General features: G+C 43.5%; 1 protein-coding gene across 1 annotated transcript in view; it reads left to right on the top strand.

Annotated features, from left to right (window-relative positions):
• Window positions 1–9,784: 9,784 nt before the first annotated feature.
• Window positions 9,785–12,568, top strand: part of Cep85 (centrosomal protein 85) — a 27,898-nt gene continuing 25,114 nt past the window's right edge. Inside the window, exon 1 of the mRNA XM_059255895.1 lies at window positions 9,785–9,908. Coding sequence (XP_059111878.1) covers window positions 9,785–9,908 — 124 coding nt within the window. The remainder of the gene's footprint in view (window positions 9,909–12,568) is intronic.

Genomic DNA, 12,568 nt, shown 5'->3' with positions numbered 1-12,568 from the left:
CTGCAAGTAGACTGTGGACCAGGAAACAGGACCCACTTTAGACATTAACAGAGGCTGTGTGCACTTGGAATCCCAGCCTCCTCGAGACTGAGGCTGGAGGATTATTCTGAGTTTGACACCAGCCTGGGTTATATAATCAAGGCCCTGTCTCAAATAAATAAACAGATATATACACAAAACACCCCAAAATGGCTGAAAGTGTTGCTCAGTGATAGAGCACTTGCACAGTATAGACAAGGCCTTGAGTTTGATTCCCAAAACAGCAATAAAGTCATACGAATCCCAAACATACATACATACTCCAAGAAAAAAAACCAAAAATAGGAGCTAGGTACCGTGGTGCCTGTTTGTGATCTCAGCGCTTGAGAGGTGGAGCGGGAGTTAGGAAGATCGGGAGTTCAAGGTCATCCTCAGCTACATAGTGAGTTTGCTAGCCTGGGCTTCAGGGGACCTTGCCTCAAACAGCAAACTCAAGAAGTATTGAAAGCTGGGCGGCAGAGGTGGCACATACCTTTAATCCCAGCACTCGGTAGGAGAGGTAAGTGGATCTCTATGAGTTCAAGGCCAGCCTGGTCTACAGAGCAAGTTCCAGGACAGCCAGGGCTACACAGAGAAACCCTGTCTGGAAAAAAAAACAAACACAAACACAAAACAAACAATGAAGTTCAATTCAGCATTCTTTTTTCTATTTATTTAGAGAATAAGCACGTGTGTGCGCAGCGTGGGTAGTTTTGCCACAGGACAGCACCTGGAGGTCAGAGAACAAATACGTGGAGTCAGTTATCTTCCGCCGTTCTGTGGGTCCCAGGGATCAAATCAGCTGTCAGGCTTGCACAGAGTGCTTTATCCACTGAGCCGTCTGGACATTCCTTTCAGGTCCTTTTGAAACAGGGTTTCATTATGTGGATCAGGCTGGGCTTGAACTCGCTATACTGCTGTCTCAACCTTGAGTGTGAACATTGCAAGCACACACCACTGAATTTGACTCTTCCCGTTCTCTTTGGTTAAGTGAGAAAGTTGTATTTAACTGAATCTAACGTTTAAAACATTTATGAGCGTGAGTGTTTTTGTTTGTTTTTAGAAGAGGTCTCCTGATGTAGCCCTGGCTGTCCTGGAATTTACTATATAGACAAAGCTGGCCTCAAACAGAGATCTGCCTGCCTCTGAGTGTTTGGCCTGTGTGTGTGCTTGGTGCCTATCGTTCGATGTTGGGTCCTAGGTGCCGCAGTAGAGACAGAAGCTCACCAAGATGCTAAGCCTTCTTTTTCTGAAGAAGCAGAGAGGACACTGTAGCAGGCTTTCTCTGGGCCACCAACCAGCTCTCAAACAAAGACACAGAGACTTATTATTAGTTATGAATGCTCAGCCTTATCTTATGCTTGTCCCACTAGCTGTTATAACTTGTTTTAACCTGTTTCCCCTCATCTACATTTGCCTGGGGCTTTTTACCTTTCTTTCATTCTGCGTGTCCTACTTTCCTGCTTCCTCCACGTCTGGCAGGCTGGCAGCTGCCTGGCTGGCCCCAGACATCTCCCTCTCTTTCTCCCCTGTTCTCTCCTCCCTTTGGTTCTCCTTCTCCTAGATCCCTCCTCCTGCTTATCCTCTCTTCCTGCCAGCCCCACCTATCCCTTTCCCGCCTAGCTGTTGACCACTCAGCTTTATTAGACCAATCAGGTGCCTTAGGCAGGCAAAGCAACACGTCTTTACATCGCTAAACAAATGCAGCATAAACAAATGCAATGCATTTTTACATAGTTAAAGTAATATTCCGAAACCACACAGGCTTCTTGGAAAACACTGACACTCAGCTAGCTCACTCCTGTTACTTTATTCAAACATACACAAGGTTAACAGGGGCTGAGAAAGGTTCCAACTACCAAAGTCACACCCAAGGTTCAATCTACCAAGCCACAATCGAAAGTAAGCACTCCAGGTCTGCCAGGAGTGTCTCAGGACCAAGGTCAGTGCAGCTGCAAGCTCTCATGTAACACCAAGCGCAGACTCTCCAGAGAAACAACTCTTCAAAGTTTACACAGTCTCCAAACAATTTCTCAGCCTCTACTGATTAACCAGATATTGCTGTCCTGGAGGCTTCCTAAGTGGTGGGCTGCCGCTTCAAAGAAAGAACCAGCCATTGCTATCTTGAGAGAGAGAGAGAGAGCTAGCTTCATAAAACTAAACTTTTGAGGAGTCTAAGAAAAATAAGGAATTTGTGCATATATCCTCTATTTCTAACTGTAGTAACATTTTAAACTAACGTTTTGTGATTAATAGAAATGCCAGGCTTTCTTGGATTCTCTGTCATAAATGCTTTGGTTGGAATTTAGATTTACCTTAAATATTCTAATATAAGTCCATTTGGCATGTTCCAAGGCATAGTGACATTAAAAGCATTTTAAATCTTTATATATATATATATATATATATATATATATATATATATATATATATATATATATTTTCAGGGCTGGGTACCGAACCCAGGGCCTTGCACTTGCTAGGCAAGCGCTTTACCACTGAGCTAAATCCCCAACCCCAAAATATATTTTTTTGTCCTGCGTGTAACTTTTAATTATCTAAAAATATCTGTAGCCCTCATTAGGGACTACAGAGTCAAGTTATCTTCTGTGGCCTTGACTAGTCAGAATCTACGCTCATAAGTCAAGGTGAAGAACAGTGCAAGGACTAAATCATTTGCCCCCTAGCAACAATCGGGCTTTACGACGTAGCCAGGTAGCTCAGTATGTCTTTGCGAGCTGGACTGCTTTTTCTGGGAAATGTTCACCTTAAAAGCCATTAGCAAGGCACCTGGCCTAATCTGAAGTTACTTTGAAACTTTAAATCAGCTAATGGTATACAGCTGTCTTAGAGCTGGGGTGGTTCAGCCATTTTCCTATGCCAGCCTGAGCTATGATATAAAACAGGCCCTAAGTGTCTCACAGTTCTTGTGGAACAACAGGCCTGGTCATGAAAAATATCCTAGTACTATTTTTATTCATCAAAATTATACAGCTTAAGGAGAAATCATCTTCTTGACCATCCACAGATATAAATGTGCCCAGTAGATGGACTATATTCATGAGATGAACACATTATAATATAGGCAGTGGGAGACTCCCCACACTGTATACATAGTAGCAGTAAACATACAGGAACACAACAGAAGCAAAATAAATTCTGGAGTCTGAATTCTTGTAAACCTTTGTTGAGCAAGATGTAGGTGAACATTTTTCTCTGTCCCATTCAGAGGCTTAATATTAGTTACAAACTGTTTGGTCTATGGCTCAGGCTTCTTGGTAGCTAGCTCTTTCATGTTAAATTAACCCATTTCTATTAACCTATATATTTCCATGTGGCCATGGAGTTACCAGTCTGCTGGCATGTTGCTCCTTTGGCAGTAGGCTAGCATCTGCTCCAACTCCACCCTCTTCTCTCTGTATCTCTCTTGAATTTCCCACTTCGCACTGTTCTGCCTTACCATAGGCCATAGCAGCTGTGGGATGGTCTTTCTACACTGTGAATATGAGTTGCTACTGTTGGTTAATAAATAAAGCTGTTTGTCCAGTGGTGAGACAGAATGAGGTTAGGTGGTACATTCAAACTGAAGATGAAGAAGGGTGGAGTCAGGGCAGACACCAGCTCACCGCCCAAGGAGCAACATACCAGCAGACCAGTAACCTCACAGCCACTCAGCAACACATAGATTAATAGAAATGGGTTAATTTAAGATGAAAGAGCTAGCTATCAAGAAGCCTGAGCCATAGACAAAACAGTTTGTAACTAATATTAAGCCTCTGAGTGATTATTTTATCAAAACAGCTGCTGCCCAGGTGGGACTGGGCAAGACCAAGAAACTTCAGTCTACAATTGGCGCCCACGATGGCGCATTGATCCACATAGACCTGAAAAACCTTTAAAAAAAGATTCTGAATGCATAGAAACAGAGCCAAGTGCAGCTTCCTAGTTCCTGTCTGTCATGTAGGCCTCAGTATAGAGACTCTGTGGCATTCATGCGGCATTCAAGCTTGAGCATATAATGGCAGATTCCCGCCATGGTACACAGAGACATCTCCAAGACAGGCAGCACAGATTTAGCTTTTGCTATAAGGTTTCTGGGCTACACACTTTGTGGTGGAGGCATAGACCCACTGCTTCCCAGAGTTGGTGGTGAGCATAGCTCCCAGAGCTGATGGTAAACATACCTCCACTATGTCGAAAAACTGAGTGAGCCCGAGCCATCAGCCAAAACCACAGCTTTGGTCCTAGCCACACAGCTTAACAATTTAAAAACTCTCCTGGTCAGAAAAAGATCACAGATATGCAATAGGACAGATTTAGATGGAAAAAAATCTCTAAACAGTTTACAATGTGTGTAAAAATGTACATAGGCTTGGAAGAGAAAGGAAAAGGAGTATAGGCAGTTATATAAAGAAATAAATAGTTTTAAAAAACAAAGTCTTTAAAGAGACAGTAAAAATAATATAAAAGAAATAAGCCACATAAAGATGGGAAATAAAAAGTCTGGATTATGTATAGTATTGTGTTTTCTTTGAATTTTTTTTTTTTTTTTAAAAACTAACACTTTTTTTTTTTTTTAAAGATTTATTTATTTATGTATACAGTGTTCTATCTGCATGCATGCCTGCACGCCAGAAGAGGGCACCAGATCACATTATAGATGGTTGTGAGCCACCATGTGGTTGCTGGGAATTGAACTCAGGACCTCTGCAAGAACAGGCAGTGCTCTTAACCTCTGAGCCAACTCTATAGCCCCCTCTTTGAATTTTTTGACTGTTAATGAGCTAGCTGCAGAAAAGACATTTGATTGTAAAGGCTGCTAAGTTAAACTAACATATATATATCTTAAAGGTATCTTGACTTCAAAATTTGTGTCTAAGGATATGTTGCTTTGGAAAAGAGGTTCTGCTGTTGTTTCCACAGAAGAGGAGAAGTTGTGGATTCCTTCCAGGTTAATAGGGTTCCATCAAGGAAGACCTCCTGAGATGTCTCCAGTGGGAACGATGGTTCAGATGATCTAACATCCAGAACACCTTCAAGGCAACTGGCTAAGATGATGCAGCCTCACAGAGTGCTGTAGCCAAGATTTAACCATAATTCTAAAATTTCTCAGGATCCGCATAATATTGCCAGTGCCCCCAATCAGCAGGAAGTAGAATGAAAAGCTATGCCCAAATTCCCAAAATATTGTTTATGAATGTTTGTTTTTATTTAAAGGATGTTGATTATAAATGCAATCTCTTTCTAAAGACAAAAAGGGGATATAATATGGAAATGATAAAAAAGATGGATTATTGAATCTACTTTGATCCAAAAAACAAATGTTATCTCAAAATACTTTACATTGATATGCATTTGATTTATTGATACAAATTTAAGGTCAATTTTGTTATATTGTATGCATATTTCTACTCTTGTTTAAGGTGTTATGTTTATGCAACTCATTTAAAATTGTAATATATCATTAAGAAATACAGATTAATAGTTCATCATCTATGATGATAAAACTTATAGTCATGTTAGTTTTCTAGATATACAAAGATATATTGTAATTAGGTAGGTAATCTCCAAACATTTCAAAGACATACAGAATATGGCATTTAAAATATTTTAAGAACTTAGACTTTCCTGGACAATGAGACACGTCTGCTCTTGGCAGCACCAATTACTTCAAAGAAGATGATGGGCATTGAAGAAACTCATTATGGAGTTTGCTTACAATATGGAAAAGGCTAACCATTTGGGCAAGAAGCTGCTCTCGCCTGGACTGCTTGTGGTGATATTGTGTTCCCCAAAATATTGTGCACCCTAATAAACTTATCTGGGGTCAGAGAACAGAACAGCCACTAGATACAGAGGCCAGAAAATGGTGTCACACACGCCTTTAATCCTAGCATTCCGAAGGCAGAGATCCATTCAGATTGCTGTGAGATCAAAACCACACTGGTAACAGCCAGGCATGGTGACTCACGCCTTTAATGCCAGGAAGTGGTGGCAGAAAGCAGAAAGGTATATAAGGCATGAAAACCAGGAACTAGAGCTGATTAAGCTTTTAGGCTTTTGAGCAGCACAGTTCGGCTGAGAGGCATCCAGTCTGAGGAAACAGGATCAGCTGAAGAATTGGCAAGGTGAGATAGCTGTGGCTTGTTCTGCTTCTCTGATCTTTTAACATTCACCCCAATACCTGGCTCCAGGTTTGTTTTTATTAATAAGACCTTCTAAGATTCGTGCTACAATATGTTGTATAAACTGGACATGCAGGACCCATGGGAAAATGACCACTGAACTTTGCCAAAACAGGGTGAGATAGTCCTTCAGCCTCCTGCTTCAAAAAAGAAACTGCCAGACATTCTTCAGGACACAGAGAAAAGCGACTGATGAACTTTGTCAATAGGCAAGACAATCCTTCAAATTTCTTGCTTCACTGAAAAGTATGCCAGAGACTCTAGGTCTGTAGGGTGAAGATAGATGCCCCAATGTTACAGAGGAACTTTGGGTGTCCAGGCAGCCAGATGTCTCTGTCATTTCTAGAATTTTGGAAGTTGCTTACAATTCACTTCCTATTTACTTAGGTAATATTATATCCTTCTGGGGTCTTTGATGGAGTTGAAGACTAGATAGTTATAATTATAGTTTTCCTTGCTTATAATAAAAGGTAAATTAGATACGAAACTTTAGTCTCACAAATATAGGATAGATGATAAATATAGGATAGATGATAGAATATTTTCTTTAATTTTGCTAAATACAAATAAACTAGATATTGTAATTATAATTCTTGCTTGATATAATTCTTTTTTTAAAATTATTATTTATTTATTTTTATTTTATGTACATTGCTGTTTTGCCTGCATGTGGGTGTCAGGTCCCTTGAAACTGGAGTTACAGACAGTTGTGAGCTGTCATATGGGTGCTGGAGATTGAATCCAGGTCCTCTGGAAGAGCAGTCAGTGCTCTAAACCAATGAGCCATCTCTCCAGCCTGATAACTCTTTTATTATATGTAATTTTCTATATTTAAATGAAAACTTTCCTTTTTGATTAGACAGAAAAGGGGAAGTGATGTGGGATGGCCTTTCTGTATGCTCTGAATATGTGTTGCTACTGTTGGTTAATAAAGCTGTTTGGCCAATGGTGAGACAGAAAAAGGTTAGGTGGTACATTCAAACTGAAGATGGAAATGAAGAAGGGTGGAGTTAGGGCAGACACCAGCCCACTGCCCAAGGAGCAACATACCAGCAGACTGGTAACGCCACGGCCACGGGGCCATATATAGATTAATAGAAGTGGGTTAATTTAAGATAAAAGAGCTAGCTATCAAGAAGCCTGAGCCACAGACCAAACAGTTTGTAATTAATATTATGCCTCTGAGTGATTATTTTATAAAAACGGCTGCTGTCCAGGTGGGACTGGGTCAGATGGAGAAACTTCAATCTCCAGCGAGACAATCCCATCAGAGAGTTGAACTTCTGGAGGGCTGACACCTTGAATATTAGTTGCCACCTGCTGTTATTCTGACATATCTATAGGTCACCAGCAATCAAAACATAGCAAAGGCTTTGCTGAAACATTTCTCTCAAAGCCAGACACAAAGGCTTTACTATACATTTCACTTAAAGCCAGACATAAAGACTTTACTTACATATCACTACAGGTGCCCGCAGAGGCCAAAGGAGGGAGCTGGATCCCCTGGAACTGGAGTTATAATCAGTTGGGAGCTATAGTGTAGGTGCTAGGAACCAAATCCCAATCCTCTGTAAGAGCAGCAAGTGCTCTTTACTACTGAGCCATCTCTCTAGTCCCAAATCTAGTCTTTTTACTTTTAAACATACTAGTTGGTATACTTCCATTAATATATTTTATTAAATATGCAACAAGTCTTTTAAAACTAATGAAGCAACCATAGCATTTGGAAGGTAGGACAGGACAACCAGGAGTTCAAGGTTTCCCTGAATTAAAAAGTGAGCATGAGGCTAGCTTGGTTTACATGAAATCCTGTGTCAACAAACAAATAATAATAAAGTAACTGAAGATTTATGCATACTTAAAATGATGAATATTCTTTGAAATGAGAGCCTAAAGACTATTGAAATATGAGGACTAATTTTCACATGAAAGTTATCACATGATGGAGTTATTTTTAAACTATAGAGGGAAACTGAGGTATATTTGTTCACACCTGAAATCTTAGCACTTGGGAAATAAATGCAGAAGGATTAGTTCAAAGTTGACCTTGGCTGTAAAGCCAGCTCCAGGCTAACCTAGACTATATGAAACCCAGTCAAAAACAAAACAAGGGGAAGTCAAGAACAATTGAGTTCTGTCAGATAACTGTTCAGACCCCAGCACCCATATCAGATGGCTCACAAACGCCTGTAAGTCCAGCTTCAAGGGATCCAGTGCCTTCTGACCTCTGAGGGTACAGGCGCACGCATGCGGCGCACCCCCCCCCCCCCCATAATAAAAATAAACCTTAAAGTTAAAAAAAAAAAAAAAAAAAAAAAAAAAACGTTCAAGAACCCATTCAGGAGGCCAAAGTCAGAAGCATCAGGAGTCTGAGGTCAGCCTGTGCCAAATAGCAAGACTATAGTAGGAATTCTAATTGGTCAATAATAAAAACCCAGAGTCAGATATCGGGGTAAATACTGAAAGATCAGAGAAGTAAAGGAGCAGTCAAAGTCACCTCTTACCTCCACGACTCCTCAGACCAAGAAAGGGGCCGAGCCCCTGTTTCTGCCCACCTTGTATTCCTCTCTCTGCCTGGCCATGTCACTTTCTGTCTCCTGTCTATACAGACCTCCAGACCTCTATGGTTAACTAATGGATAGCTCTACCCTCTTAGAGCACAAACAAAATATCACCACCCAAGACCTTGTTGAAGAGAAGGGCTGCACAAACACACTTTTTTTTTTTTTGAGACAGGGTCTTACTGTGTAGCCCAGGCTACCATCAAACTCCTGATCCTCCTGCATCAGCCTTCTGAATTGTGATTACAGGCGTACTGCATCACCCCAGCTCATAAATGTAGGCCGTTTGTAGATTTAAATTCCAACATGTCCACCAAGTCTTTTCTTTTCAGGACCAGCTCTTCTCCTTGGTCCACCTCTTGTCCTTGTTTCCTCCTTCCCCACAAAAGAAACAGAAGCCACCAACTGGGAAAACTCAACTTTCTGCTCATTTAGTTCACAAAGTTTTATTTTTAGACTTCCAGACTTAACATTCATACTAATATGTTCCTAATTTCAGGGAAATTTCTCTAAATTCATCTGTCACTCCCAGGTTCCACGTCCATCAATTTGTTATTCTTATATGTTTTTAAATTTTATTTTTATTATTTACGTGTGTGTGTCTATGTGTGAATGCAGCGTGTGCGTGTGTCCGCCGGTGGAGGCCAGAAGAGAGAGAGAGAGAGAGAGAGAGAGAGAGAGAGAGAGAGAGAGAGAGAGAGAGAGAGAGAGTTGTGAGCTGGGAACCGAACTTGTGACCCCTGAAAGAGCGGCAATCACTCTTAGCCGCTGAGCCGGCTAATAGTTAATAGCCATTAACTATTCATAGGCAGCGACCCAGGTAGGTCACTGGCACCTTCTGACCTCCTCGCTCCGGAGGGAGGGGGGGTGAGGTAGGTTGAGTGGGATTCCCTAATGCCTGGCCTCTAGTCTCCGCCCCTGCCAAAGCCCTGCAGCCCCGCTAAGCCTCGCTGACACAGCGCCACCTTGAGGCAGAACCGGGTAAGGAGCGAGGAGTCAGCGCTAAGTAGCCGCTGGGTCATGCGCAGAGCGGTCCACCCGTCCAGCGCCTCCTACGCAGTGATCCACCCGCCCACAACCGAGGGCACCGTGCAGGGGGGCGGGGCACCAGAGCGGCCCGAGTCCCTATTGGCCGAAGGGAGGCGTAGGGAGGCGGGACAGACGCGCGCCTCGACTTTCTATTGGTCAGAGGCCGGCAGGCGGGGGCGGCGCCGGGCAGCGCGCGCTTGGGAGGCGTGCGGTCCGAAGGGCGTGTAACGGCCGTTAGGCGACCTGAGGAGCGGATTCGCTGCGCGTGCAGACGTGGTGGCCGCCGTCAGTACCTCGGGGTGAGGGATCTCGCCGCCCGCTCTCAGGCCCGTGTAAGTTCTCCTTGGGGGCTCCGGCCGGGGCGGCAGTCCCCGTCCCTCACTCCGTAGCCCCGGGAAGACCGGGAAAACTCGAGACCTACCTTCGTGGGGGGGAAGCCCGGGAGAGCGAGGCGCATGCGCAGGTGGGCCGAGCCGTAATTCCGGCCCAGGCTCTGCTCGCACCGGCCGGGTTTCCTGGATAACGATCCCCCCACGCCCCCTGCGTCCCAGTCGCCTCCCCTCGGCGCCTCGCTTTCCCCGTGTCATTAACTCCACAGCAGTAGCCACGCTGTGTGCCGGACGCCCCCCGCCCTCGTAGAGCCCACGGCCCGCGGGGAAGACCCGGGGCAGGATGTAGACGTGAGGCAAGTTGTCCCTCGGTGAGTGGAGACCTTTCCCACGGGGCCGGGAACGGAAGGCGCTGGGGTGGCGGCGTCTGGGAGCGGGACCCCGCGCCGGGAAGAAGCGGGAGATGCCAGCAGACTCCTGTTCGTAGGGCGCCTCCCCCCCCCCCCCCCACACACACACCCGGAGTTAGCTGAAGCCGAGGTCAGTGGTGTGGAAGTTGAGGAACCTGGTCTGAGGCTTGGGATGAGTCGAAAATTCAGTGTCTTGGAGTTTGTCTCACAGAGCATTCAAGCACTTGACTTTAGTAAATCAGCAAGGTCGGCCCGTGGCTGTTTTAGGTTCTTTGTTGCTGTTGAAATACCGAGCATTAAATAAGCCCTTTGCCCTCTGCCCCCTCTTTTCTTTCTGGTTTTTGGTCCTGCTATGTAGTCCAGGCTGGCCTGGAATTTCTGTATATCCCAGGCTGGGCTTTTGTTATTGTTGTTTTGGATTTTTCAGACAGGGTCTCACTATGTAGTCCTGGCTGACCTGAAACTCAACTATGTAGGCCAGGTTGGCCTTGAACTCACAGAGATCCTCCTGCCTTTGCCTCCCTTGCTGGGATTAAAGATATGCATCACCATATCAGGCCCAGGCTGTCTTGAGTTTCTGTTACCTTTTGCCTTAGTCTCCATAGTGTTGAGATTGCAGGCTTGAACACAACCAGTAGTTTTTCCCTGCACAGGGCCAGGGACATAGTAGGCGCTCAGTAAATTTGGGTTGGTGACTACAGTATCCAGCTAGGACTTTTTAAACTGCCGCTCTTGACCCCTTTTTTTTTTTTGCCTGGAAAAATTTTACAAGACCTTGAGTATATACAAATTTGCCTGGAAAATTCTTATGAGATTTTGATTGCATAAAAATCAAACACTTGCTTATAAGTAATAAAGAAACTTACTTTAAACCAATTATTTTGGAGCTTGGTATGGTGGCTCATGTTTGTAATCCAGGCACTCAGGAGGCTGAGGCAGGAGAATTCCCTAGGTGTTCAGTACTAGCCTTGTCTACATACTGAGTTCTAGACCAGCCAGGGCTACATAGCAAGACTTTAACTCAAAACACAATTCTTTGGTCTGTGTATAATTTTTACCATTTATTTAAGATAAAGGTAATATGCATATTAATGAGGTAGATGTGCTTATAATCCAATATTGCCAGGGATGATATTCCATGCCTGTATTCTCAGCACTTGGAAGATAGAGGCTTTTGAGGGTAGTCCTTGGCTACATAACAAATGCTAGGCCAGCTTGGATTACATGAGACTCTGTCTTAGAAACCAAAAGAAATCATAGCTGAGTGTTTGATATTGCAGGATACAGACCATCTTCAACATTTTTCAGAGTTGATACTTGATTTTATCACCATCAGTACTGAGAATACTGCTTCCCATAAATACAAAGTACAAAATGGCAGGTGTGTTTAGGACTATTTAATATTTTCGTGTGTGTGTGTGTGTGTGTGTGTGTGTGTGTGTGTGTGTGTGTGTAAGAGAGAGGGGGGGTGGGGAGAGAGGGAGAAGGAGGAAGAGAGACAAATAACTTTCAGGAATTGGTTCTCTCCTTATACCATAGGATCCATGGATTGACTTAGGTCATCAGGCTTGTGGCAAGTCATTTTACCTGCTGAGCCATCTCATCAGCCTGTCAGACAGCAGTCTTTCACATCAAATATTTGAACATCATATATTACATGCACACACTATATAAAGCTTCATGTGCCAAGGATGACTTTGAATTTCTGGTCTTACCGCCTCCTCTGTAGTGCTGGGATTACACGCTTATATTACCCTGCTCAGTTTTGTGTGTACTCCAGACCCAACTCAGAGCTTTGTGTACACTAGAGAAGTACTCTACCAAGTGAGGTACATCCCTAGACTTTTTGGTTTTCTTTCTGTTTTTTTTTTTTTCTTTTTTTTTCTTTTTGAGATCTCACTTGGCCCTGGCTAGCCTGGAACTTCCTGTGTAGACCAGGGTGTCCTCAAATTCATAGAGATCCTTTTGCCTCTGCCTCACAAGTACTCAAAGATATGTGCTGCCATGCCTGCCTCCTTCTGTTTTTTTTGTTATTT

This window comes from Peromyscus eremicus, chromosome 2 (genome assembly GCF_949786415.1).
Source record: "Peromyscus eremicus chromosome 2, PerEre_H2_v1, whole genome shotgun sequence".
Classification (NCBI taxonomy): Eukaryota; Metazoa; Chordata; class Mammalia; order Rodentia; family Cricetidae; genus Peromyscus; species Peromyscus eremicus.
Note: the sequence above shows the minus strand (reverse complement) of the source record. Positions and strands in the feature narration are given on the sequence as shown.